This window comes from Boleophthalmus pectinirostris, unplaced genomic scaffold (genome assembly GCF_026225935.1).
Source record: "Boleophthalmus pectinirostris isolate CB_2022bp ecotype Guang Dong unplaced genomic scaffold, ASM2622593v1 HiC_scaffold_9, whole genome shotgun sequence".
Classification (NCBI taxonomy): Eukaryota; Metazoa; Chordata; class Actinopteri; order Gobiiformes; family Gobiidae; genus Boleophthalmus; species Boleophthalmus pectinirostris.
Window position 1 is genome coordinate 23,969,949 of NW_026571541.1, and position 27,698 is coordinate 23,997,646.

The following is a 27,698-nucleotide window of genomic DNA, read 5'->3' on the forward strand; positions in this document are numbered from 1 at the left end:
GAATAACAAGCCTGGCTACCACAGTTACAGAGAGAGAAGCAACATTTTTTCAGTAGAAAGTGAACTGTAGCCAGAGTCAATGGAGCTGGAAGTGCGCCCATGTTCAATTCCTATCTGGAACATTGTGGCTAGTGCGTTAGCTATGTCAATTTATATATATATAGTCTATGGTGCCAACATATTACAATGCAGAAAATTCACCAAAAAAGTCAGACATTCTCTCAGTAAGTGAGACAAGGGACAGGGCTGCAGAGGACACCCAAAAAAGGGACAGGTGGTTGCCCTAATTCCTACTTTTACTATTACAATATAGATAGCATAACTGCATAAAATTAACTATACAGTTTATTTTTCCTTCAGGAATGTGTGTGTGTGTACCTGCTGGAGGGAGAAGTGCGCCTGTTATGTGAAGACCCTCCACATGAACTGCCACCGGAGGGCAAGATCAGGTGGGCTCTCCTCTCACCTGTCTCAACATGTGTGTGGGTGTGTTTGTATGTGTGTACGTGTGGGTGTGTGTGTGCTTGTGTGTGTGAGGGAATGGGGGGGGTAAAGAGTCACAGCTGTGCACTCATTTGCTTCGCCGTGTGGAGAAGGACCACATCACAAAGAGGTGCCAATGTCGGGCTGCTCTGTGGGAGATACAGGTGTTGTGTGAACGATTATGTGCTCCAGAAGGAGAGAAATGTGACAGATCTCAGACATGAGCAGTAAACACAGGCTGTCTCATTTATTTAATTTTTTATTTTTTTTATTTAACACTGAAAAACTAAAAATCATTACCAAGAGATGGGACAAAAGGATGCAGTAATTTTATTTGAAAAGTAATCCCACCAAGGACTTGGGATGAAACAGAACTGTGAAAAGAATCTGAATAATAATAAACTAGCAGTTGTGACAGAATATAGCATGGGAGAAAACCAAAGCTTTATATTGAGAAAATTACTGCATACCACTCTTTTAGCACTTGTCACTTTTTATCCAAACATATAATTTGGTACCTGAAAATTAAAAGCACTGGCCTGAAATGACCAGTGTTTATGAATTATATTATTAAGGCAATTTCATAGTAGCAAGATGGTAAATATAACTACTGCTTAGGTCTATTAAAAACATGTCTTTTTCAATCTCAAAGAACTTTCTATGGTGACATTAATCAGTGAATTTGTCCGGTACACTTTAAAAAAAAAAATCACAGTGTTTTTTAGGGATAAAATAACCGAAATATCGTGATATTGTTAGGGGTGTCAAATTATCGCGTTAATTGCGATTAATTAATTACAGTCATATTTAGCGCGTTATGTTTTTTAATCGCGTTAATCTCATTTTTAATCTCTAACTTTAGTGTTTCTGTATGTGAGTTTCTTTATTATAAAACCTGTTTTTACGTGTTGTTGGGACAACAACACACACACACAAAACACATTTATACATTTTTTTATTTCGGTAATTCCACTCATTGCCGGAAAGCCACACAAAACACGCGCAGTAACAGCGATGTAAACGTCATGTTAACGTTGGCGGCATCAGTCGCACAATGGACAAGGTCGAAGAGCCAGTGGAACAGAGTCAGCAGCGCACAGGTAAAAACACATTCGTGTCTTGGAAATTATTCTCCCGACGTGAAATATAAAAGAAAATAACAAATATAATATCGCCTGAAAACAACCTGCATAGGCTCATGATGTCTGCACTACTGTCCTATAGTGACCTGCCACATGAGGGGACACGCACACAAACACACACAAATACACACAAACACACACCTTCATCATCGTCATTAACCTGAGAACGCGTGGACCACGTTTCCTTCCGTAGACACTGCGCGGACATCGCTGTCCTCCCGTGAGCCGCGTGTGGATCGTGTTTTCTCGCGTACGCTGCGTAAACCGCGCTTCCTCCTGTGCGTCTCTAAACCAGAACTAACACCAAGACTAAAACCGGGACTAACCCAGTCCAGGACTAAACCAGGACTAAACCAGAACTAAAACCAGAACTAAAACCAGGTCTAAACCAGGACTAAACCAGGACTAAACCAGAACTAAAACCAGGTCTAAACCAGGTCTAAACCAGGACTAAACCAGGACTAAACCAGGTCTAAACCAGGTCTAAACCAGGACTAAACCAGGACTAACACCAGGACTAACACCAGGACTAAACCAAGTCTAAACCAGGACTAAACCAGAACTAACACCAGGACTAAAACCAGGATTAATCCATTCCAGGACTAAACTAGGACTAAAGTAGGTCTAAACCAGGTCTAAACCAGGACTAAAACCAGTGATCTCATATATATTTCTCTATCAGTAATATTTTTAATATGGTTAAGGAAAGACTGGACTTTTTATTGTCTTTAAGTAGACAAAAGTTATTATGTTCAGATTTCCTCGTCTTTGCTACTTTACAACAAACAGTTTCTTATTCATGGAGACTTGGGCTCAACAGCCAAATTGGAGAGATTTGTTAAACAATAAATGACTTTATAAAGTCACTTTTTTAAATCTATATTAGTCTTTTTGATCTGCCACAATAATGTAATTAATAATGAATTTAAATGAAAATACCTCAAATTGAAGGCTTTTCTCAGCAATTTTTAGGTGAGATTAAAATGAGATTAATTAGATTAATTAATTACAGATCATAATTAATTAATCTCTCAATTTTTTTAATCGCATGACAGCACTAGATATTGTATCGTCAAAAGTCTCATAATAATATCATGGGCTGTCACAATATATCGAATTACAAGTTCCTTTGCTTAAATGCGTAGCTTTATAGTAGCAACATCTTATAAACATAGGGAACTACATATCCCATGTATCGTTTCAGTGCAGACAACATGAAGAGATATGTTTTTTACTTGAATTCTTGGGATTATGACAGAAATAATTCACACCAAATCCTTGTCAAGGTATTTTAAAGCAAAAAAGTGTCCCATCTACAATTATATTAGCCTCTTCAAAATATTGCAATAAATATTGTACTGTGAGATGTATATCGTGATAATATCGTACCGTGAGATTTGGATATTGTTACATCCGTAGTATTTTTGTTTTCCATCTTTAGCTATCTATAGCACAGTACTGAGAGGAGCCCACCATTACATCTCTCTGTCATTTCACAACATCACACTCCAGCCTTGGCGCTAAATGCAAAAACTTTTTTTTTCATGTCACATCATGTGATACTCTTTTTCCATCCTTTTGTTCCTATTAACATGCTTTCCACATACATGCTTTCCACATACACCCTCAGGTCTTCACTGCATCTCCCCCCCCCTCCCCCCCCCCCCCCCACTTGCTGACCCTCCCATTGGAGGTATGGCAGGGCTAATAGCCAGGGTGACAGTGGCCCTGGGGTCCCTCACTCAGAAGTTAATCGGTCTCCGGCTTTTAAGTGCTCTCCGAAGCTCTCCAAGCCTCCGTGCGCTCCTGTTGCCGCGACTACAGTGCTGATGCTAGCGGCATGATGGCAGAGAAAACCAACATTGCATTATTGATGAAAGTGTCAGACAAGAAGCCGCTCCCTAACACTTCATTTCCACACAAACCAGGGATCAGTGGTGGTGAACATGGTAAAGCTACCATGGACAGAGTACAAGAGCGAGGGATCCTCTGTGAATATACAGTTACAAGCAATGGCCACATGCACGTAGAAAGAAATTGGCTGAAAATTGGTTATTCTACAGTGTCATTCCTGAAGGTGCACTGTGCACTATGCAACTGCCTGCCTGCCTTTGTCTCCCTGTAGTCATTAATCCAAAGCCTAGAATGTTCCAGTGTATGGCATTAAGGGCCAAAGCAAAAGCAAAACAAAAATGCTAAAGTAGACACAATGCAGTTTTTCTCCTTTGAGCGAATGCATATTCAAAACTTTTTTCACCAAAATGCGCAAAATCTGAGGCAGAGGAAGTGCTACTGAAGTTGTGTAGCGTGCACTGCCAAATGTATTACAACTATGAGCAAAGGGGATAATATATCACACTGGAGAGACAGTTGCAAACATTTTGTACATTATAGATGCTTTACTTTGTGCACCTATATGGCATTGGATTGTTATTTCACATGCTTTAAAATAACCCACAAAGATAGATAAGATAATAACATGTGCTTTTCAAAGCAGGAGTAATAAAATATTAATTCTTTACTTGTGACACTCTGGCACTGAACTGGAGCATTCCACAGCAGCTGTTCATCAAACTGGGCTTTCACGTGTTTCTCCCATGTCCCAAAGCCTGCCCCATGTCCTAAAGCAGAGACTGTGGGGTCCAGTCATTGGTGATACATTGGTCATACGATGTGCATCACTGTCCTTGCATTGCTCCGATGCCACAAGCATTTTTCAAGAATGTTCAGAAATAGAGGCAAATGTTAATTTGCGCAACACTTCAATCAATAGCCACAGGAGCAGAGGCACTCAAACTTTTGCACTAGCTGAATGCGCTCATTTACATATCAGTTTTGTGCCCAGGAATTCCAGTTTCCTCCATCCAAAGACATACTAGACTTTAGTTTATAAGTATTCCTGACCAATGCCAGTTTGTCAGGCTTTTAGGAACAGAAGGTGTCGGGGATCTTTCTTCAGATCTTGAGTTGGTCATTAAAAGGAGCTGCCTACCTTAGCCAATTGTTTATTGGTACTCAAGTTTATATATTAGTTCAGTAGTAAATAAGACTTTATCAATAAATCAAAATTACTTGTATATAAACATTAATTGTTAGGCAAATGTTTCAGAATTTCTTTGTTCAAACTTAGGAAAATATCCCAAAAAATACTGGCATTTTAAAGCCTTTTATCTTAGTGATGGACACCAGAAATGACACCTTGGTGAATTGACACTGAATGGTCATCTTTCTTCACAGACTTGTCATTACACCTTAGCTATCACATAATCACATTTATCGACCTGCATGAAGGTTAAAGGCCCATATTAAAAGGACTATACTTGGACACTGTGTTTCTTGTATCCCTGCGTTGCACCAGCTTACATAAGGGTGTTATCTGAGCCCAGCATACCCAGGTACAAATAGTAGAAATACACAGCCGTTGAAGCCATTTGCAGAAGGCCACTTAGTTCAGGCTCCAGTTTGCACCTCCATTAACTCATCCTTAAGATACAAAGACTCTGAAATGCTAAGTCCAGCCAAACATGCCAGATTGTTTATTTTTTGTTATACTTGAATGAAGAAATGGCAAAGAAGAAATGTGGCAAAATAAGTACACAGTGTCCAAGGTTTAAGAAATAAAATAAGCTGTGACAGACATGTTTCTGTCAGTAGCTATACAATTGATACAGTACGGCTATTTACACATATTTTTTCATATCTTCCTACAAATGTACTTCTGTCCTGACACATATGCAAAATTGACTTTTTTGTGGTTTTAACTTCTTATATTGTGTCCCCTCATCAAAAACTTACCTGGAGTGGTATTTTGTTTCATGCTTGTTTTATTATTCCTGTTTACAAGGTCTTCTTGCTCTTATCCTTTGTCTGAGATGAAATTATTTTTGTTTCAATATTTCATGCTTCACAAATAGAACTCTAGACCTGTTCAGTTGGGTCCATAAACCTTCACTGGGCTCGTTCTGAGCATTTGTGTGTCCAAATTGTGTTCGATAAGGACACATGGTTCTGTAATCATGTTTTATCATGTTTGTGGCTTACATTCTTTATATTCTCATCTACTCAAGGCAAGGCGTTGTGTAACTTTTCTGGTGGAGTGTCCATCAAATGCTTTTCTCCATTGTCTGAAAAGTTTCACAGTACAGCACCTTAACACCTTTCTATCTTCATGGAGACCAAACCAGACCAAGTTACAGGTCAGATCTGTGGAGAGGCAACCCCATTCACAGTCAGAATGCCTGTTTTCCTAAATATTTTTGAGCTATAAACCACCTGTGGAGCTGTTTAATGGCATACTGTGGAACATTTCTGGTAGAGCTATGACATATCCGTAGAAACAAGTAGGTGATCGATCCCAAAAGTTACACAGTGCACCTTCAAATTCCTCATCAAAAACTGAGGTTGCATAATGCGTGCCCTTTAAAATACTGGTTAACTTAATCTTTACACCACATTAACACATCTGTACTAGGAAGACATAAATATGTATTACTTCTATACAGTCCATGGTGAATGATTAACAATAACATATATAGTGCAAAAATATCCCTTATGTTAATTTTCATTATCATCCTCTAATGTTTCCTGTATGGCATGGGGGAACCACACGGGGATTTCCTTGTCTTGTAATCTCTGACACTTTCCCATGTGTTGGCCTACATAATAGTAGATGCATAATGAAATATGTAAAACAGAATACAAGGGGGACCATAGCTGTGCAGAAACTCAGGATGTCCAATCTGTCGACTACAAGGTTAAAATAAGGAGATGGCAACAGTGATGATGAGGTTCTGTTTGGGAGTTTCTGCATATATAAAGTGGTATGTTGAGAATTGTAACATATAGAAAGAAAGACAAAAAAAGAATTAAGCAAGGAAATATAAGGCTTCTTGTCTGACACTTTCATCAATAATGCATTAAAAGTCATTTGGTTCTTTGGTTTATCAGGCCACTGCTGCCTCAATTACGTGCATACCTGTCGTGGACCAGACAGAAAGGCAAAGACAAGGTATAAAAATAAGTTTACATTTAATAAAGTCAAATACACATAATTTAACAAAGGCTCAAATTAGGTAAATTATTGACAAAAAAGCCGGCTCAGCTGGGGTAACTTAAATCAAACTGAACAGAACAAAACTAGCCCAACCAGACAAAGACCAGGGGTGTTTAAATATATGAGCACCAACTAAAACTGAACACAAGAGGGGGGAATTACAGTAAATAATTAACTAAAACTATTAATTTAATCAAAGTAACAAGAAGGCAAATAAGTATAATACAGTAAAACCAACTATATAGTCCCTTTTGTTTGGCGTGGATGGTCTCTACCAAGGGTCCACCGTCTAGCCACTCAAACAAAAATAAAGAAAAAGTGTAAGTAAATAATTCAGACTTATATTAACTAAAATGTGTGTACCCAAATTAGAACATAAAGGAATAAACTATGCTGTACTTATGGAAATGAAATGAAATAATACTAACACTGTGGAGTGGTGGCAGAGGTATCCACCACAATAGCTTTTGCTGTATCATGGATTTTTATTTCAGTTTTTTATAATTAAAATAACCCATAGTCAGGAACACAGAATTACAGGTAAAATGCGAAAATCCAAGTTCTAACATTTTTGTCTCACACAATTTCAACTGTTGCCACTCTATTTATCCAACCCACCTAGTGTGCATTGATGTTTCCAATCTTTTCACGTCTCACAAAAACACAAAGCCTGTATTTTGCTTATCGATGGGTGGCTGCGCTCTCTTTGGCCTGCCTCGGTCCAAATGGGTGTCATAATGGTTGCAGGGCCATTGCTTTGAACAAAGACATTGCAAAAGGTCAAGCGCATTGGCTGCACTAGTAAACCAGGATGGAAAAGCTTTTTGACTGAATCCGACTACTCCTCAGTGGGCTGAAATAAATGTGCACTTTTAAATCAATGCACCATGCAGAGATATGGGCACACTGCTCACGGGGGTTTGGACTGTCTGGGAGCATGTGAGAGGCACGCGGTATGGGGCAGTGGACCGTCACCTGTGCTCTAATTTTGATTATTTTTAGCTTGAAGACATCATTACTAAGATCACTTTGTTAGGCGCGCTTTTAAGAGCAGGAAATTAATCAAGAATTCGCAGTAATGTATTTCAGTGACGCTATCCATTGTCTCCCTTTTCCCAGAACTGATTTCTGGACATTCGCAATTGCAGTTGGGCTGTACTGAGAATTGTAATTCCAGTGCACAGTTATTAATGAACTCAAGGATCATGGGTTCAATGGGGGGTATTATATTTGTAAGCACAACTGAAAGACCAAGCAAGCAGATTGATGGCAAAAGTTACATCTTTTTTTAAGGGTCATTAGGATATGCTGTATGCATTCTTTTGTGGGCTGTACCAGGAATTATCAATCTAAACCAGGATTGTGTATGATGAGATGCTATTTCTATATTTTTATAATACTTCCCTATGCAGTTCTGATGTAAAAAATAATACCGATGCCTGTCAGCATGAAGAAATCAAAACATTTCTCTTCTATATTTTGAGTTGCCAAAAGTCTTTGAAAAAAATAATGTGACTGAAACCCATGAATACAATGGTAAGATCAGTAAACATGATGTGTGCATAAAAATAACATTATTTTCTGAGAGAACAAACATCTTCTTGGAATTTTTCAGTATTTTGGAAGCTTTAGATTTAACCATTTCAAACCAGTTGCCCAACCTGACAAACTCAAAAATTATCCAGGTCTTGATAGTAGTTTGAGCAATTCTTTGTAGTCAGTTTTTACATGAAATTAATTACTTTCAGATTTAGCTGTTAGATATTTTAATTACTTTACCACCACTTGATCTGTGCCCCTCCATAACAGACTAACCCATTTTAATACGCCACTCCTAATTTACATTTTAATAGCTAAAACACTTGTTGGAACAGGGACCGGCAGTGTTCTGTTTTCTTATTCTTTTGAACAGACACCTCCAAAATAAGCAGACGCCCTTCTCATATTCGACAAAAGCTCCACAATTGTGACACCTGGCTCCAAACCAGCCCACTATTGAAATCATATCACTCATGATTTCACAATGCATGGTGTTTTTCTATGGCTACAGTACAATGTGTTTTTGTCATAGCGAATGATTATACTCCCGCCCACTTCAGTTGTCCTCTCCGTGTCCAAATATCTGTCAGAGCGTGTATTGTGAAACCTGTCTCACCTATAGCTTGTGTTCCTGTGCTTTTAGGAATATTGCAGACCAGTTGAAGAGATGTCAATGCGCCGGACTGCCTCCACCAGAACTGCCAGAAAAACACAGGACATATTTGGCTGCACCGCTACCAGCACATAGAAGAGGTTGGTACAGGGCAGTAGAGGGACTAAGGGGTCCATTGTCCCGTGCTCCAGAGTCTTAAGGGCCCAGAGTTTCTATTAATTTATACAAGGGGGGCCCATGTGAGTCTTCTTGCTCCCTGGCTCCCAAATTTCTGTCAACGGGCCTGGGTTTTATCTTTGTACTATTTTTTTTTTGTGTGTGAATGTATAAGTGCATGAGTGAGTGTTACCTAAGTTTGGCAGAAAGACAAACAGATCTGTACAGCATCACCTGAGAGTGTGTGGGGTTTGGAGATGGGAGGAAAATGTAGGATGGAAGGAGGTAGGAACAGAGGAAAACAAAAAAAGACCTGAAGAATGTGGAAAGACTTGTGTGCAAGTAAGGGTTAAATGTGCAGGTGCTATTTGGAAAAAGATGGCAAGATGGAAGTAAAATAATACGCAACGGAAATCTCGTAAAAATCTATTCATAGAAGATATCAACTGATACTGAGATGTTATATTCATTAATAGTAAAATATAATACCACATAATGAAAGTATGGAAAGTACCAACATATATTAATATTGGAAAAATTTAATATGACAAGTAATATTAACCAAAAATGTTAGTGGTATGTTTTTGTATAGAGGAAAGTCTGATTACAAGCCATATTAAGCGGAAAGAATTTTGTCCATCTTGCCTTCACAAAAATGATGTTTTTGCAAGGAAGTTGGGAAAACTTTTAAGATGTATATGTTTTGCTACTCGTCCAAATAGCTTTTTTAGTTCATTACACAAGATTTATATTCTTTATGAGTCTTACTGTAAGTTAGCATAACATCTGCACTTTTAACCTTTTCTGTGAGTGGAATATTTTGGAAGGATTTTATTTATTGTACAGTAATTACTTTCAGGTACACTATGTAACTTTTTGGTTAGGGGTCTGTCACCTGCTTGTTTCTATAGATATGTCATTGTCCAAAATGTTTCACACTATGACATTAAACAGCTCTACCTTACATTTATTGAATTACAGTTGTTTTTATAGCTAAAAAATACTTAGAAAAATAAACATTCTGACTGTGAGCGGGATTACCTTTCCGCAGATCTGACCTGTAACTTGGTCTCATTTGGTTTCCTTGAAGATATAAGCAATAATATCCTCATAGACAAAAGCTTTTGATGGACCCTCCACCAGAAAAGTTACACAATGCCACATCTCTCTTGTTGGTGCATGCATGAGAAATCATTGCACGATTTGGCAATAACAATAAAAATAATAATTTGCATTGCACATGGGCACTTTTGGATTAAGTGCATTTTGTCCTGCAGAAACCACGACTAGTCTCTTAATACGGCACAGTACAACAGATAAAAGCCTTGTGGTGAGATGGGAATATGCAAAAACCAGTGCAGCACCAGGGACATTATTTTTCAATCATGTTTGTTTTTCTGTGTGCTTGTCTCTCTCCGTATTGGAACAAGATGGATACGCAAATAAGATTAGTAGCGGGACAAGGACATGCAAGGAAAATTAAGGCAGGAGATTGGAGAGTGTTGGGTCTAAATCAATGCAAAATGTATTATAATGTCTGATTTTTTTTCTTGTGTTTTGCTTTCAGCTGTTGTCATTCCACTTCTGAACCCAGAGAGGAACAAGGCCATCGCTGTCTTACTGGTGAGTCTCTGCTCAAGGACAGTGAATCCCAAACAGGCTGGATCAGTGTCCCGCATACATGCATTTTTCATGGTATTCAGCTCACACAGATTACAGTAAAACCTAGTATTAATGGTAATCTATATGATATGCTTTGAAATATATCACAAAAATGCTGGTAACTATTGTAGATATTATTTATTCACAAGTAAAATCAAAATAAGATTCCTATAGTATGTCAGCTGGAGCATCGACAGAAATTTGGGGGCCTGGGGCAAGAAGCCTCACATGGGTCCCCTTTTAATATAAAATAATTAGCAGTGGTTCCAGTTCTGGACCCTTAAAACCCTGGGGCCCAACAGACCCCTTTATCTCCCCCCCGTCTACTGCCCTGGTTGTCAGTATGAGGCTCTGGACAATATAAAATGAACCACTGCAATTTCAACAAAATCAGCCTCTGTCTGGGTCTGACAACTGTCAAGACCAGTGTTATGTCTGTAAATTCCTTCACACACCTCTGAACAAGGAATGCAGTGGTGTATATAAAGTTACTCAACATTAATACATCATTACAATGGAAATGGAAAGCTGCACATATAGATTGAGGAACAGCATGTTGTATCTGTAAAATATATAAATTGTCTAAGTACTAGTCATATTTCAGGTATATCTAGAGCAGTCCTTCTCAAATAGTGGGGTGCGCAGTGTGATGTCGAGTGGGGCACGTGTGACCTCAGGGAACTCCACTTTTTTTTTTACCGTACTAGAATAAAGTGTAATTGCACATCCATTACAGTTGTTGGCAGTGACTCTCTCATTGTCAGAGTGTGCGCAGGGAGCATTAGCACTATAGTGTCAGGTTTTTTTGTACCGAACAAATGCACACACAGCACGGAGCAGGAGATATGAAGTGCAGAGAACAAATTGTATATAAACCGTATGTAGTGCAGGAGCGGACCACGTCATGACACAGGTGAGTGCAGTATGGAATTCGGACGAACACATGCTGCGTGTGTCCCTGGAGTCGTTTTGGAGATGCGACTAAAACTTTTGCTCTCGTACATAGGCTACTGTAGGCAAGGGCGCGATTTGTCCATGTTTGGTAGTGGTTCTGTCGAGTGGGGGGGTTCTTCTTCCTATGGGGGGCGTAACAGAAATTCATTGAGAAGCACTGATCTAGAGCAATGTACCATTCGCCAATGTTCTTGGTAAAATGTGAATGTCCTCTTTTGTAGGTGGCCTGTAATCCACTGAGTGACCAGGATGAAGTGCATCTTAACACACTGGAAAGACACGTACGCCCCTTCTCTCTTTTCCAGATATCTGTCTTTTATAAAACATTGACTCATAGATTTGATTTGACAGGCATCAGTGGCATGCGGGCGTGTCCAAGCCATCCAGGCCTCCTATCAGAGACCTCCGCTCAGCCCGTCGCCGCTCCAGTCCCACAATGCACTGCTGCACCTCAACGTTTCTGAGCAGGACTACTGCGAGCTGGACCGGAACATCCTACAGCTCTGTGGTACATTGATACACAGAGACCATATTCAAGGCCAAAATGGTCTTTTCTTCAAATACAAATAAACCGAGGGCACATCCATTCAACTACATTTTAATTCTTAAATGACAATGTTCTCTGCATTTATATGTAATGTGCAATAGAAAGGTATTCTGTATTGGCTGTATGTGATATCTCCCAAGGACAATCTTTTCCACATCTGCAACCAATCAGAAAAGACCAAAATCCAAAACTAATACAATTGTTACATATCTCAAATTTAGCAGCCGTAATAATTTTGATAGTTAGTAGTTAGTAGCAGGACCATCGGTAGAAATGGATTATACATTATTTTCGCATAGTGGCTATAATTGAAATGCAGTCACCATACGAATTTACTATGCTGCTACAATATTTGGACCGTACTATTCACATAAGTTGTTTACTCCCAACCCATAATTTCGTCGTCCTCCATTTTAAACAGAGGCCGACATCGCACACACAAACTACAGCACTGGCAAATTATGCTAATGGTAGACGCCCATTCTGATTCAAATCTCTATGCATTTAGATAGACTTTCCGCACTTTGAGACAGACTTGATGAAAACAAAACATTTGGCTTAAGAACACTGTTTAAAACCTCATGCATAATGTAGCTGCTAATGCTAATCTCCTACAACACACATGCATTGTTTACTCTGTGGTAATTGTCAGAAAAGCGAAACACGTCTACCGTCCCAGCAGTTTTTTTTTTTCCTTCTACTATTTTCTCTCTTTCCGCTTTCCATCTATCCATGGGTTTTTGTTATTCTTTCCTTTTCCCCGTCTCTCCTCACTAGTGCAGTGGTCATTATTAGTCCCTGTGTAGCGCATCGCTCTCCCTGACCTCTGTTAGTTTTACCCCAGTGCGGGATGCTCTGTGGACCTCTAGCATACTCAGCTTTCTACCATTTTTTATCCTTTTTTCATCCACCCTGCCCTCACTCCTTTATGCTTTTCCATCCTGTGCTCTTCCTCTGACCTTGAAGTAACATTTCTTTGTTTTCAAGAAGACAGCTTGGCTCATTGACCTATAATTTACCCCCCAACCAGAAGTTCACTCTGGCTGGCTACAAGTAGTAACAACAATGATGAATGAATTTTCTGAATTTCCTTATGCTGTTTTAGTGATTTAGAACCAGAACTAATAAATCATGATTAGAAAGAGTGCTGTCGCAAGACTCAAGCAACAGTTGCACTAATATTACTTCAGATAATAGTAAACAGTAAAAGAAAGAAAGTAAATGTACATTATTTTTGAGTGTTACTTAAAGGGATATTTTCGTTTTTATGCTTTTCATAAAAAATGTATGCCATAAAAAACTATAAAATTTTCTCTGCAATACATACAAATATTAAAAATCCAGTCAAATAAATAGTTTATGCACTTAATATGACTTCTCTTTAAATCTCATCCTCTCTCTTCCGCTCTTTCCTTCTCTTTTTCAGGTGAGCTCTTTGACCTTGATGCGGCATCTCTCCAGCTCAAAGTCATCCATTATGTAAGTACCTGGGATCTCTCATGCACACACTCACTCACCAGAGGCTGGGAAAAACCATAGGGCTAAAATCTTTCTCTTTAGTGGCCGTTTTTACCCTTATTCACTACATTGACCACAAGCTTTTTATCACTCAATTACGGCTTCATTTGTACAGGTACAGTGCCCTATATTCATCTGATAGGACTGTATAGAAATGGGGAGAGCAGGTGGAGATGGATCATAAGACTACATGATGTAAAGGCACCTGACTGTACTCTCAATGCCTGGGATTATTCACACCGTGGGAGAAGGGGCTGAGCGGGGAGTTAGATAAGAGAGAGTGTGGGGTCAGAGCGCCATAGACAAAAATGACTTCACAGCATTTTTGTCTCCTGTTGTAAGTGCGGGCAAGACATCATGACATCATACTATTTTTTATGATAGGATAGGATTAGGGTGAATGTGTTTTCTATGACAAATAACACTATATCCACTTTTTTCACTACTGAACTATGTATATGGTGTTTTAATAACATCTACTGTTCCTACTCATCTTGTAGTTATTTTAGAGCAAACTAGGTAAATTTGCACACACCAAAATCTAAATGTGAGCTGAATTCAGTGACCAATGCCATCTCCAGTGCTTAGTACTCAGGACTGCCGTGATCATAGCCAGCTGTTTCTGATCACAAACACCTGCAGGAGCAAAGTATAAATTGTGGATACCTGTTAGACTGGGTGTGCCCAAAATAAGGCCCGCTGGCCAAAGTAGGCCCTCCAGAGGTTCTAATGTGGCCCACGAAGGTAATTTAATTATCCTTGTGTTCAACCAATCACACTGTTCCATATACCCCAGAGTAGTGCAGTTGAGGACAGCAAAATGGCTAGTATTAAAGTACAAAAACTGTTTCAAAGAACAGTGGACGACCGATTACTTTTTTTGTTCAGTGTAAGGGCCATTCAGTTTGTCTGATATGTAAAGAAAGTCTGGCGGTTTTCAAAGAATATAATCTGCATCATAAGGGTCATACAGTTCTGTTATACGGACGACCCAACCCTGGCCTCTCATCACAGTCATGAGCGATAATGTGGCCCCCCAGAAAAAAAAAAGTTTGGTGACCCTGGTTTATGGGTTTACTCCCAATTTAAGATTAATTAAATAACTTGTAACTCTGATGGATGAGTGAGGGATTACAATGCCACTTAAAACCTGTTGTTAATTTGTTCTTTGTCCGCCAAGTAACTTTCTGTGCTATCTGAACTCGCACAAACACTTAGCTCAGCAAACATAGCAATATGGCACAGAGGACAGGCTATTGTCTCTCAGGGACCATCCATAATAGTGCATTTCAACACCCTCTACAAGACTTTGAAAGTAAAGGACCTATCACTAACCTCTATTATAAACTCCTAAAAATATAATATAGCAATATATCTATTTATTATGCTACATTTTTGCTCCCCATTTTTCTAGCATGATGTAAACCCAGTTGCTTCTATTCATCCACATCTTGTATTATTTACTTTACATCTGAAAAGGGGGAGATAGTGAGATGTTCTTGTGATATGCAGGGCTTCAGGGAGGGTTAAATGTATTCTGAATCAGACATTTCTCCTGTTTATTGTTGCCGTTGTGAGGAGATGAGGAGAGGAGGGAGAGAGGAGGCAAAGATGGCTGGTCGCTTGTGAAGAATTGTCAGTTGTGCGGAAAAAGCTGGGGGCAGCTCTTATGGGATTAACAGTATTTGGGAGATGAGGGTGCAGGATTTGTTAGGTTCACTCAGTGCTTGCGTGTTTGACTGTGGGGCGAATGTCTTGGCAAAGGGCTCCTGTTTATTCCTGACGTCGCGCTGTGTTCTCCATCCAGCTCTGTAGATTATGGAGAAGAATGCACGCTGAGGAGATACGGCTGCTTAAACTAGACGTGGGTGTGCTATATTACTGTGCAAGAGCATACAGGTGTCTAGTTTTAAATATGCAATGAATACTATTATGATCAGCAGGAGGCATTTATTGGCCAGGACAGATTATATATAGACTAATATCATGTTAAAGGTGCCTTGCCTAACTTTTCAGGTTGGGGGTCTGCCACTGTAGAGATGGCATTGGTTTGCCTGTTTTCTAGCCAGGGTGGTGCCACCTAGTGCCTCCGCTCAGTTTCATTTCTCTCCAGCAACTAGGTCAGGAACTGGAATACACTAGACAGTTTGCAAGAACCCCGGAAGTTGTAGACCATGCACCAGCCAACCAGTGAAGAGCTGTGAAACCATGACATCAAACTCAAGCGCCTCTCTGGGTCCCTTTTGTGGTACAGCACAACAGTAAACAAAACGGTCGAGATGGATGTAGACAAAGCCATACATTCTGTGTTGGCAACGATTCCTGAGATTGAGGATTTAAAACCGGAGCAAGAAGAATGTTTGGTGAATTTTATCAAGGGGAAAGACGTTATTGCCCTACTTCCTACAGGATTTTGAGCATTACATACATCACAATCAAATAGCAGCAATTAGTTAAATAAAAATAAAAATTTAAATTTTAAATTGAATGAGCAAACACTGTAGTTCAGACCTCTGCTAACATGTTATGAAATGCAGGTGATTCTTGTATTAGTTTTGCTGTTAAGTTTTCAGTCTTCTCATGTCTTGAAACTCCTGAACTTTTTCAAAATGTAAACTGAATTCTAATTTAAAAACCTAAATGCCAAATCTTCAAAACGCTCAGTTAGACGTGTATTTCTGAAACACAAACAGCCACTATCCATTACTTAGTTTGTGGACTGTCACCTCCATCAAGCGTTGCTGTAGCTCCTTCGTCCTTCATATGATGTAAATAGGCCCGCAGATAATGAGTGGTGATTCTAAGAAAGAGAACGCAATGTTTTCTATCAGCGCTAGCAGCAGGACACTGGTCTCCACCTCTGCATCTCCAGCCGAGCACAGCGCCGCACTCTTCTTCATTTATTTCACCGCAACTCTCCCTCCTGTTTGTAAAGAACTGCTGAACCTTCGGTCTGAATGTAAAACCTTGATTCTTTTTCTCTATGTTCAAGATTGAAAACATAATAGATATATTTGAATGTTATGTTCAGTAAGTGCAAAGGAGCGTTATGAAAGCAGAGAATGAGACCCATACAAGGTTATCTCCACGCATTGCAATTCAAAAAGCAAAGTTCTGTGTGAAAAAAAAAGGTTATGTCGTTTAGCATGCCATGTACTTGTACAGTTGAGGATGACTAAACTTTATATTCACAATGAATGGTTTGACATACTGTAAGTGCTAAGTTGAATGTTGAACCTTGGTGGCTCCTTGGTACATCAGGCACGGTACTTCAGTAGGCACAAATATTCAGAATAATTAAAAGTAACAAGAGGAGCACATTGGGGGAGCTCAGGATTGGGACACTGGAGTGCACCACGAGCCTTTTTAGAGTTCACACTGCAACACATCTGGTCCAACCCAGCAGTCGCGGATGGACCGGGTGCAGTCTGAGTGAGAGAATGCAGTACCAGAGATGCTATAGACTCAGAATGTTTAAGGCAGGAGAGATTTATGGTCAGAGCTGACCCTGAATGTGTACAGATAGTCAAAGCATTATGATCAGCCTTCAATACTGCCTACACTTCCAATGTAATGTCTTATATAATCTAAAATGATGTAGCTCATAGAGAGAGTTATCCACAAAGAAACATCAACAAGGACTGAACTGGAGGGGTCCTTGGTTCAGCTCTGCAAGGAATGGAACATTTTTAGGGTCATAACCTCACAAGAATCTCTTTGTGTGGAGTTTGTCTCTCAAATGATAGCTCTGTTGATTACTTAAATTCCCTTTAATGTTATATTGTGAGCTTACCTGTTGCAGATAGGGTAAATTGGTAAATTAATTTGCATTGGTTGAATAGTAATTGGTTACATACATTGTACATACATAATAAATGTAAAGATACCCATGCCATCTCTGTTCCTAATAAAACTCACAAGAAAGCAGCCCACTGCACACTATCAAAGATTATACCAGCTATTACACATCCACTCTGAAACTAAAGCACGTAGCCTCAAAGCTTGTGACAAACAATACAGTTTTTCCTCATCGCTCCGCTTCAGTGATTTTTCATTTCGTCCTTTCTCTAATCTCGTCTTTAGCGTCTTGAGAGAATGTTAAATTGCTGCTTTAGACAATGTGGTGATGCGCCCGTGCACAAGATTACATGAGCACTGAAAACGTTGTGTGTGTGTTTTGCTTGTGTACAGTTGCAGGAGCAGACCAAGTCACAGTGCTGCTGTCTGTTACTGGTATCGGAGGACAACCACCAGCTTTTCTGCCAGGTACATCCACACTCATCAGTACCTCATTCAGTGGTCCTCAGGAGGCCAATTACACACCTCCAAATTCAATTGTGTACATAGCACGCCACTGTAATGGGGCGCTAATGTGCCAGTGAGTAAATAGAATTATGGCCCGTTCAGACATGCACATTAAACAGTGGAGAATTTTATGTTTCCTGTATTTTTATTTTGGATTTAATGAATTTAGTGATTATAGAGAGCAGTGGTACAAAGAGATTTCATGTGCTTCTACATATACTGAATATATGAGGTAATAAAGGTTTCCTAACTTGATTTTCAGAATGCTTCTATGCACTGTTTTAATTCAATTCTTAGTTGACACAAGAATCCATTTTAGCCAAGACAAATGTTTTTTCCAATCTTATATGCCTTATGTAGTTTATAATTGAAGTAAAAAATACTTTAATCTTACAGATCAGCAGTCATGAATTATATTTTAATCACTGAAAATCACTGAAATAATCACCATATTCAATTTATCATTCTGAGCATCAACATTCTCTCATGATCTCTCTAATGTGTTAATCACCATGACCTTTGCACTTTTATTTTAGGTAGTAGGAGACAAGGTCCTGGAGGAGGAGATCAGCTTCCCAGTGAGTATCCCTCTGCATGCTTCCTTTCAGGCTTCCCATAATACCTTAATTCCTTATTTGATTTGGTTCCCTTCATTAATTTTTACAAACATTCCCAGATTAATAGGATTTCTTGGATTATTTACATGTGTGAGCTGAAATGGCCTAGTACACCAAATCCTGTTAGGGAGGTGCGTTGTACTTCGTAAAGCTGCTGCCATATATTGGTTTCTCTGACTGACACCGTGGCCCTCCCACATGTAATCGTTCATAATCCCTAGCAGGGCTTATAATTAAGAAATTTGGGTGAGGAAGGTAATCACTTCCTCTGGGTGCTGTCGCGTTCTCTGCTTGCAATGCAGACCTTGCATTTTTAAGCAGGCTTTCTATTATGATGCGAACAGAGCGTGGAGCTGAGGAGAAATTAAGTGTGAAATCTGGATGTAGATAGATATTAGAGCACAAACAAACACCGCCTGGGTTTGTTATTGGTGTTAAATTAACAAGAGTGGAAGCAGACATGATTTATTTAGCAATTATTCTTTTGAAAACACTATAGAGATCAGATCATAGTGGGTCCAAAGAGTGGAACAGGGGCTGGTATCGCACTACTTACATGTTTTTCTTACATTGCTGTTTCCAAATATATGCACGTACAAAATGCCAGAATGAAACAACAAACAGAATGGACAGAGCTTATGATTATATTAGAGCCAAACAACTCTGATTCCAGTCTGTTTCTATTTGAACAAATGAATGTTTTGTTAAGCCCCATATGCTTATGGTGGGCCTGTATCTTGTCTTGTTCAGCTTATGTTTGGGAGGTTTGGTCAAGTCGTGGAAAAGAAGAAGTCGATCTCCCTTCAAGACATCAGTGCCGTAAGTCCACCTTTTTGTACAGATGTATTGCTCATCTTTATGACATAATTGTGAATAATTGCATGATGTTACAGGAGGAGCGGAGGCAGTTGTCCAGTATGCTGGGCTGTGAGATCTCATCCATGCTGTGTGTCCCTGTCGTCAGCAGAGCCACAGGTCAGGTGGTGGCTCTGGCCTGCGCCTTCAACAAGCAGGGAGGGAAAAGGTAACCCTATGATGTATGCAGTATACAGTATGGTATATTATATTGTGTAGCATATTATGGTTCTTTTAACGGTTTTTATATTGCGTGAAATGGATTCCTGTGAGCTTTAAGCCATGTTAGAATGTTGTTGCCTGCTAAAAACATACCCAGAGTTGTGTTTTGTTTTATTCACATTTTTGAGTAACCCTTCATTTTTAGTCTGTCTACATCTCCAAAGCTCCAAAAGCTCTGTTCCACCTTGTGATGTCTTGTAGTGGTAGTTTTTAGATTAACAGCTACCTTTTACCTTTAGTTCAGTAGAGTTAGCAATTCTAGGAATGAAATCAAATTATTCTAGTGAAGGTGTATGGAGTTTAGGTGAAAGGTAGAACAGCATATTTTTTGTTTTAGAGGCGAACATAGACTAAATATGCAGGATTTGTGTGTTAAACATGTGTGAATGAAACAAAACTCTATTCCTGTTATGTTTTGGAAACAACATTATAACATAGATCAGAAAATAGTGTAATATAAGCCCAAACATTGTGTTGTTTCTACAGTAAATAAACACACTGTCTCGGAATTCAGGAATTTTTCTGAAAGCAGAGGACATTGACAATCATACAAAACAGATGGCAAAGGCAGAAGTATATTAGGGCTAACCCATAGCAGCTGGGAAATAGCAGAAAAGCAAAATGTCATACTATTAGAATGTATGGCATCAATACTTCTCATATAGCTCAATAACTTTGTTTTGGAGGGCCATAAGTCAGCTTAGGTTTGACTGGTCACTGGAATGATTTTCTTTCATACTATATTTCTTACTAATTTTTGCCATGTCTGTATCAACATTTTAATTTCAATTAAGGCTTTAATGTTTACATGATGACAGTCTGAACAGAAGACACAAAAGTGGTGTTGCGTCTTCACTTTTTATTCTGCATTTTGATGACCCTTTTCTGGAGGAAATCTGTGTGCATACGGTGATGCTTAAGTGTGTAGAATTCGATTGGGTATGCATGCATGGTTTGGTGGTGAAGCTAGGTGGTGATGTATGTGATGTAAACACGTACGTGATGTGAGCAGATTTGACCAGAGTTTTGAGTCTTGGGTAGTGTAGGCAGAAATGCTACAGCGGAGCACTTGTCCACTCTGGAGGCTGGTTTCAGATTTTTGCATTTTTAAGCCCCAAAAATGCCGTCACGTCTAAAGGAAAGGCACTTCCGATAAAATATTTTGTTGTTTTTACCTGTAAGCATTCTCATGTAAACAGACCCTAAGAAAAAGTCTATTACTGGGAAAGGACTACTAATATCAGAAAAGCTAGTACTAGCACATTTTATCCATTTTTAGTGTATGGCTTGATCTTACCATGGCAACCTACCGGTAATTCATTATTTTTCCTTTACAGAATATTATGGTAGAATGTTGCAGCATCTTTGAATTCACTGTATATTTACTTTGTTTATCCATCGTCCCTAATTCTCCACGCGTACACAGATCCAAATATTTGCAGACAGAAGCTTAAATGTTGGCTAAGAGGCTCAGGATGGTAGAGTTTACAAATGCGCATGTTTGCATGGCATATTCTTCAGCCTTAGCGTCTACTCTACCCGGGTAGGACCTTGTAGAACTTCAGCCTCCTTGTGTAGTTGGCAGCGTGCCATCATTGTTATGTCAGTGAGAGAATCTGCGACCTTTGACCCCGCAGATGGCACGGTGATGTGGAGTTCTCGCAGAAGGAGGGGGGTGAGGCTAGGCTAACTGCTGTTGCTTTCTTCATTCTTTGTCTGTCCTGAGGCAGCCATAATGCCCCCTGAATACAGACAAGTGTGTAGACAAATCCCAGCTGTGAGCAATGCTGGAATCATTAAAGTGAAAGTGTTGTTTTTATGTATTTGAGTGGGGAATTGAGTGGGTCTTAAACATTCACTATCCAACCCCATGACTGGCAATTCAAACAATGCTTGAAGTGCAAACTGTCATTGTGTCATTGTTTAGCAAGACACTTTCAAAATCTCCATTCCAGTCACAGAACGTACCATGCAGGAATGTGTTTGGTTTATGAGTAATATCGCTGTACTTTCTGGGCCTATCCACATAAAACAAAAAAATGGCACAAAGTTCAAGTCTTCTCAATCAGTATAAATGAATTGAGATAAAATTTATTCCACATAAATACTAATCGGACGTATATTTACATATTATAACTAACACATAAGGCACATACCCCTTGTGCTCCTATCCATTGACATATCTACATGGCCTCTTGACTCCCACATCCAGGAGCTTACCCACAATCCCTTTTGCCACTCACGCTCTTCCTCTGACGGCAAAGATAGATGAGAGGGGATTAGGGCCCATAATTTCTGCCTCTGCCACTGGCTCCAGTCACAGAGCTGGCATCTCATTTCCATAGTAACAGCAGTCGGATTATAGTGGCAACTGTGCATAAAATGTGATAAATCTGGATCTATCTCTCCACGCACGGTTATACAGATTTTACTGAGGCCATATTTCTCAATGATACTTCTGATCATTGCTTTCATGGAGATTAAAGGTTGTTATACTTGGTTCACAAAAGTTTGGGATTTATTGGACTTGCAAGTTGGTAAGTCTTTGTCATGTCAACTCGAGGGGTGCCATTTCAAATCTGGTCTGACATATTTCTGTCTGTGAGTACAATGTATCAAGCACATTGTGACAGGAAGGGCATCTGACTGACAAGTTTAAAAAAAGGCTTTGACATCTCCTGTGTTATTATGTATTGGTTCTACAGGAGGAAAAAAGAATAAGGGACATTTGAAGTAAAATCTTTTTAAATTTGTAAATTACATGTCACTTTTCTGTGAGCGGTCTTGCCACTCCATAGATCTGACTTGTAACTTGGCCTGGCACGTTCATCATTCTAAGCAAAAGCAATTACTGTAAAATACTACATTCAATCCAAACAATAGAAAAGGCTGGCCTGTGAACCAGAACTGGATGCAGTCAATATAATGTCTGCTGTTTGGACTCAGGGGATATACATGATAAATGTTCCTTCACTAATCCTGTAGTTTTAGCCTCCAACAGTTTTGTAACCAAGGGTAACAGCTCAACTCAAACTTTTATTGGTGGAACAGTAACAAGACCAAAATGTGTATATTTTTGCACTTTTCTCCATATTTGCCACATTAAATTATTGTTGATTTTTTTAACATGTAATAAAAAGTGCCAAATTAATTTAATTATGATCACTGACACAAGAAGTATGCAATAATTTATACTAGTTTTGTATCATACATACACATTTACATTTTTCTACTCAAATTACATTAAACTAGCTCTCACAATATATTTCTGAAAAGATGTTCTGTTTCTCTTGTTATTAATTCAGTATAAAAGCCCAATAAGATGGACACCTAAACCAGCGCAGCCTGCAGACTTCATCTCATCATGACCACTGGAGGCTGTGATAAGACCACTGCCCCAGGACTAAATCCCCCACACCAGTTTGATTGCTGGAAAATACATTTTGCCTCCTGTTTGAGGATTTGGGGGATTCTCTGGGCAATAAAGCCAGAGCTGATATGGCTCAAGCTGAAGTCTGCAATGTAACACTGCCCTCTGTCGGTGATGAAAGGAAACTGCAGATAGATCTTAACCAGATTTTTTATTTATTTTTTTGTTTTTTGTTTGTTTTTGCTTGCAGGTTGTTGCATTCTGTATATTAGTATTAGTATTAGTATTTAAATATGTGTGTAAAAAATTATAAGTGCATCAAGCATGATACAACTGTTCTGTCAGGCATTACTGACACAGCGAGTAGTACTTAGGATAACATTTGACAGCATTCATCAATATTTAAATAAGAAGGTCATTATTGTTTACAGATAGATTTAGAGACTTTATTTATCCCAAAGGAAATTCATTTTCGGCAGCAACAATGAAACATAAAAATAATGAGAATACAGCAATAATTCATTTATACAGATGCATTGTAAAGCCGTATAAATGCAAAATCTTTTGTTTTCAGCTACTTAAAATACATGTTCCTATATCATAACATATTAACACTCATAGTTTCTGATACAAATGTCCATGTTGCAAGTCACAGTCCATTATGTTACCAAATCTTAAATTGTTATTTTGTTTTGTATTTTCCAGACACACGGAGGCCGATGAGCATGCCATCCAGCACTGCTTCTGCTACACGTCCACCGTCCTCACGTCAACTTTAGCCTTTCAGAAAGAACAGAAGCTGAAAGTCGAATGCCAGGTACATACACACACACACACATTCATATAAACATAGTGATACATAAGATTTGACTGTTTCAACTCTCTCCTCACACAGGCTCTGCTACAAGTGGCCAAGAACCTCTTCACACACTTGGGTATGCATCTTTTATCCCACTGTCCGTCTCGTGAAAGGACACTCAGAGTTAATAGTTGATTTGTCAGTAATTGCCTTGTGAAAGTAATGGCACGTATAATTAAATGAGATATTGCTGACCTGAAAGGTGATTACACGCCTGATCATAACTGTAAAATCAAAAGGGCATTAAAAAGGATGGCTCCACCTTTCCATCCCGTAATTACGCTCAGATTTTTATCCACGGAGAACATTATCAGCTTGCGGTGATTTGTTGTGAGTGGTAAAACAAACTGCCTCCTTGTGTCTAGTTTCTTGTCGGATTACAAAACTCTTATCGCATGTGGAACAGATCCGGCAGGGCTATGCATCCTCTATTATTCTGTTCATTTCCTGTTTGGTTTGTGTGTTTGTTCATGCATTCACTATCCTCTCTCTCTCTTTCTTTCTTTCTCTTTCTCTCTGTCTCTTTGATTTTCGCAGATGATGTCTCAGTGCTGTTACAGGAAATTATAGTGGAGGCGAGGAACCTGAGTGGAGCAGAGATGTAAGATTGTTCTTCAAAGCATGTATAATGTAGAAAGATGTGTGCTTGTCTATAGCTATGCCAATCTGGGCAGCAATTTGTCCGTACAGGATTTTACTCATTCGATGACAGTTACAAAATGACCTTACTGAAATGATAGACGTGTACTGTAATGGTTGCGTGCCTAACCACCTGCATTATGATGTCTTGTAGCTGTTCAGTGTTCCTCCTGGACCGTCTGAGCCATGAGCTGGTGGCAAAGGTGTTTGATGGAGGTGTGGTCAGCGATGAAGAGGTAGGAAACAATGCACTTTTCTGTTCATTTTTATTATTTAGAGCTACAATTAATTGTTAGTTATAATGTTGAACTCAACATGAATACATATTTATTATATAACCACATTTATAGTTACTAATTGCAACAGAAATCGGTTAAATTGCTTCTTACATTTTTTATCTTTAGGTACGATATGTAGGTTTTGTTGAAGGGTCTGTCGCCATCTTTTCTCCATGGAGATGCCATTGCTTTGGCTGGAATGTTCAGTAGTATATGCTTAAACTTATTTATCTTCATGGAGACAAGCAGGTGACGGACCGTCCATCAGGATAGTTGGATAGTGCACCTTTAAATATTAAAAACCAACAAATCCCAAATTATATTACATATTAATTAGGGATGTAATGATATCCAAATCTCACGGTACGATATTTATTGCGATATTTTGGAGAGGCTGATATAATTATAGATGGGACACGTTTTTGCTTTTAAAATACCTTAACAAGATTTTGGTGTTAATTATTACTGTCATAATCCCAAGAATTCAAATGAAAAACATATTTCTTCATGTTGTCTACACTGAAATTAATCATGGGATATGTAATTCCTGATGTTTATAAGATGCTGCTACTATAAAACCATGCATTTAAGCAAAGGAACTTGTAATATGATATATTGTGACGTCCCACAATATTATTGTGAGACATTTGATGATACGATATCATGATGTTTCGGTTATTGCTGTATCTCTAATATTAACACATATCTAAAAAAAAAACTTCTCTGTTTCATTTGCAGAAAGAGTTCCGTATCCCGGCGGATCAGGGCATTGCGGGTCATGTGGCGACTACTGGTCAGATCCTAAATATCAAAGATGCCTACTCACACCCGCTCTTCTATCGCGGTGTGGATGACAGCACGGGCTTCAGGACAAGAAACATTCTCTGCTTCCCCATCAAAGACGAGAACGATGGTATATACTCACACACACAGTCATACATATTCTGTTAGTGTTCATACCATCTCACACTCTGCCCTTTAATAAGAGTTGCACTTGGAATAGCAAATTATACGACAACCTGGAGCCTAAATGTTAAAGTGGCCTTTTGGAGTGCACATCATGCTTCTTCAGTTTGCTCCACACTTTTGCATTATTTTGAGGGTACAGCCAGAACCCTTCTAAATTATGTGAAATTGTTGCCCTTTAGAAATAACCATAGCACTGACTGATATTTCACCTTTGTATTTGCAATTAGTACAGATTACAGTTGTCACTCTCTGTACCCTATTTGCTTAGTCTTCACTTTAAAATTCAGACTCATTAGAATGTAATCAGACTATGGCCCAATTGCTCAGAATCTCTCTTTTTCCCCTCAACCTTGTCTTGATCTAGAGGTGATTGGTGTGGCTGAGCTGGTGAATAAAATGAACGGCCCCTGGTTTAATCGCTTTGATGAGGACCTGGCCACAGCGTTCTCAATCTACTGTGGTATAAGTATTGCACATGTAAGTCTTCTTATTATTACACACATTATTTACACAATACAAAAGTTATGCCTATGCCTATGATAGAAAATAAATAAATGACACAAAATTGTAATCAGAACATGAACATATAGTTTTGATTGGGTGTTATAAATATAAATATTAAATTCAAAAGCTAATGTAAGTAAATATTATGAGGTATAAGTTGTTATGCCTCTATAATGACCTTTATGATTCTCTTCCTCAAACTCTACTCTAATCATTACAACTTTTCTCAGTTCACATATCAAGGTTCAATCAAGAAATTCTAGTTGTGTGAGTCGATTAAGTGACATTTCAACATGTAATTAAAAATTGAATTCGTAAAAATGATTTAATATTTCTAATGATGTCATATTTTTTGTGCTTGACCTAAAATAATTATTTGTAATCAGTGGTAACATCCAATTATAAATCCAGTATTCTAATCTTAAATGTGTAATTAAATGACATGATTGAAGAAGTAGCAACTGGATGTTCCTAAACTTGGAGTCTCCTTGACAAGTCGTCCTTTCTCATCCGCACTCTTGTAGATTAGCTGTTAGCCGTGTTTAGGGATCGATCCTGTCTGCTAAAGCACAGCGCTTCAGTGGGCACAAAATGCACCGTCAAAGACAGGAGTGAGCAGCACCTCCAGGGAAATTTACACAGGTTTAGTCTGGGATGAAGAGTGGCACACAGGGATATGAGAGTCTCCAGCTGTGATTCTCCACAAGTTTTGTTCATATGATATCACAACAGGCTACAATCCTTATAGTTTGAAATTAAACTGGGAAGGGAAGATCAGATTTGTTTACCTGGTTTGTGGTCAATAACTCTGTAATTACTGGGGTTGTCTATATAAAACAGACACTGACACAAAGTTCAACAATCCTTATCGGCACAGATAAACAAAAACTAAATTGGTGTCACTTTTCAACTTCAAAGATTTGATTGTTGTCAGTTGAAAGAACCATATGGTTTGGTTTGTGGAGCCAATCTCTTTGTTGATTTTCAGTTTGTATATTTTTTTCAACAATGAATCCCCCGTAGAGTACTCTTCTGCACTACATCTGAAATAATAACATCATTAAATTTGTGTACGGAACCTATTGTTTGACCTTTGAGAAACTACGGGTGCCTTGTTGTTCATACTCAAAAGTGTGATGATGCGTCATGAGGAAATAATTATCTTCTGCTTCACATCAATAAAACATTGACATAATTTCAATATGTCAAAGTGCCTTAGTGTTTACTGATGTGTCTGTATCCAGTTGCTGCTTTAAAACTTTGAATCCTCAGTCCTAAAATGTTTTTGGAATTTTAATGATTGTACTGTCTCTTTCAGTCTCTTCTCTACAAGAAAGTCCATGAAGCCCAGTTCAGGTCTCATCTGGCCAATGAGATGATGATGTACCATATGAAGGTGACCTCACTTTTGCA

At 38.8% G+C, this 27,698-nt stretch overlaps 1 protein-coding gene across 3 annotated transcripts in view; it reads left to right on the plus strand.

Annotated features, from left to right (window-relative positions):
- LOC110174245 (cGMP-dependent 3',5'-cyclic phosphodiesterase) overlaps positions 1-27,698 on the plus strand; it is a 183,697-nt gene that overhangs the window by 147,152 nt on the left and 8,847 nt on the right. For all 3 annotated transcript variants that reach the window (XM_055166992.1, XM_055166994.1, XM_020940309.2), the window contains 17 exons: positions 361-449; positions 8,861-8,970; positions 10,554-10,609; positions 11,824-11,883; positions 11,954-12,110; positions 13,576-13,628; positions 17,859-17,933; positions 18,509-18,550; positions 19,340-19,408; positions 19,483-19,613; positions 23,742-23,853; positions 23,932-23,971; positions 24,433-24,496; positions 24,689-24,770; positions 25,551-25,725; positions 26,146-26,258; positions 27,604-27,681. In XM_055166992.1, coding sequence (XP_055022967.1) covers positions 361-449; positions 8,861-8,970; positions 10,554-10,609; positions 11,824-11,883; positions 11,954-12,110; positions 13,576-13,628; positions 17,859-17,933; positions 18,509-18,550; positions 19,340-19,408; positions 19,483-19,613; positions 23,742-23,853; positions 23,932-23,971; positions 24,433-24,496; positions 24,689-24,770; positions 25,551-25,725; positions 26,146-26,258; positions 27,604-27,681 — 1,506 coding nt within the window. The remainder of the gene's footprint in view (positions 1-360; positions 450-8,860; positions 8,971-10,553; positions 10,610-11,823; positions 11,884-11,953; positions 12,111-13,575; positions 13,629-17,858; positions 17,934-18,508; positions 18,551-19,339; positions 19,409-19,482; positions 19,614-23,741; positions 23,854-23,931; positions 23,972-24,432; positions 24,497-24,688; positions 24,771-25,550; positions 25,726-26,145; positions 26,259-27,603; positions 27,682-27,698) is intronic.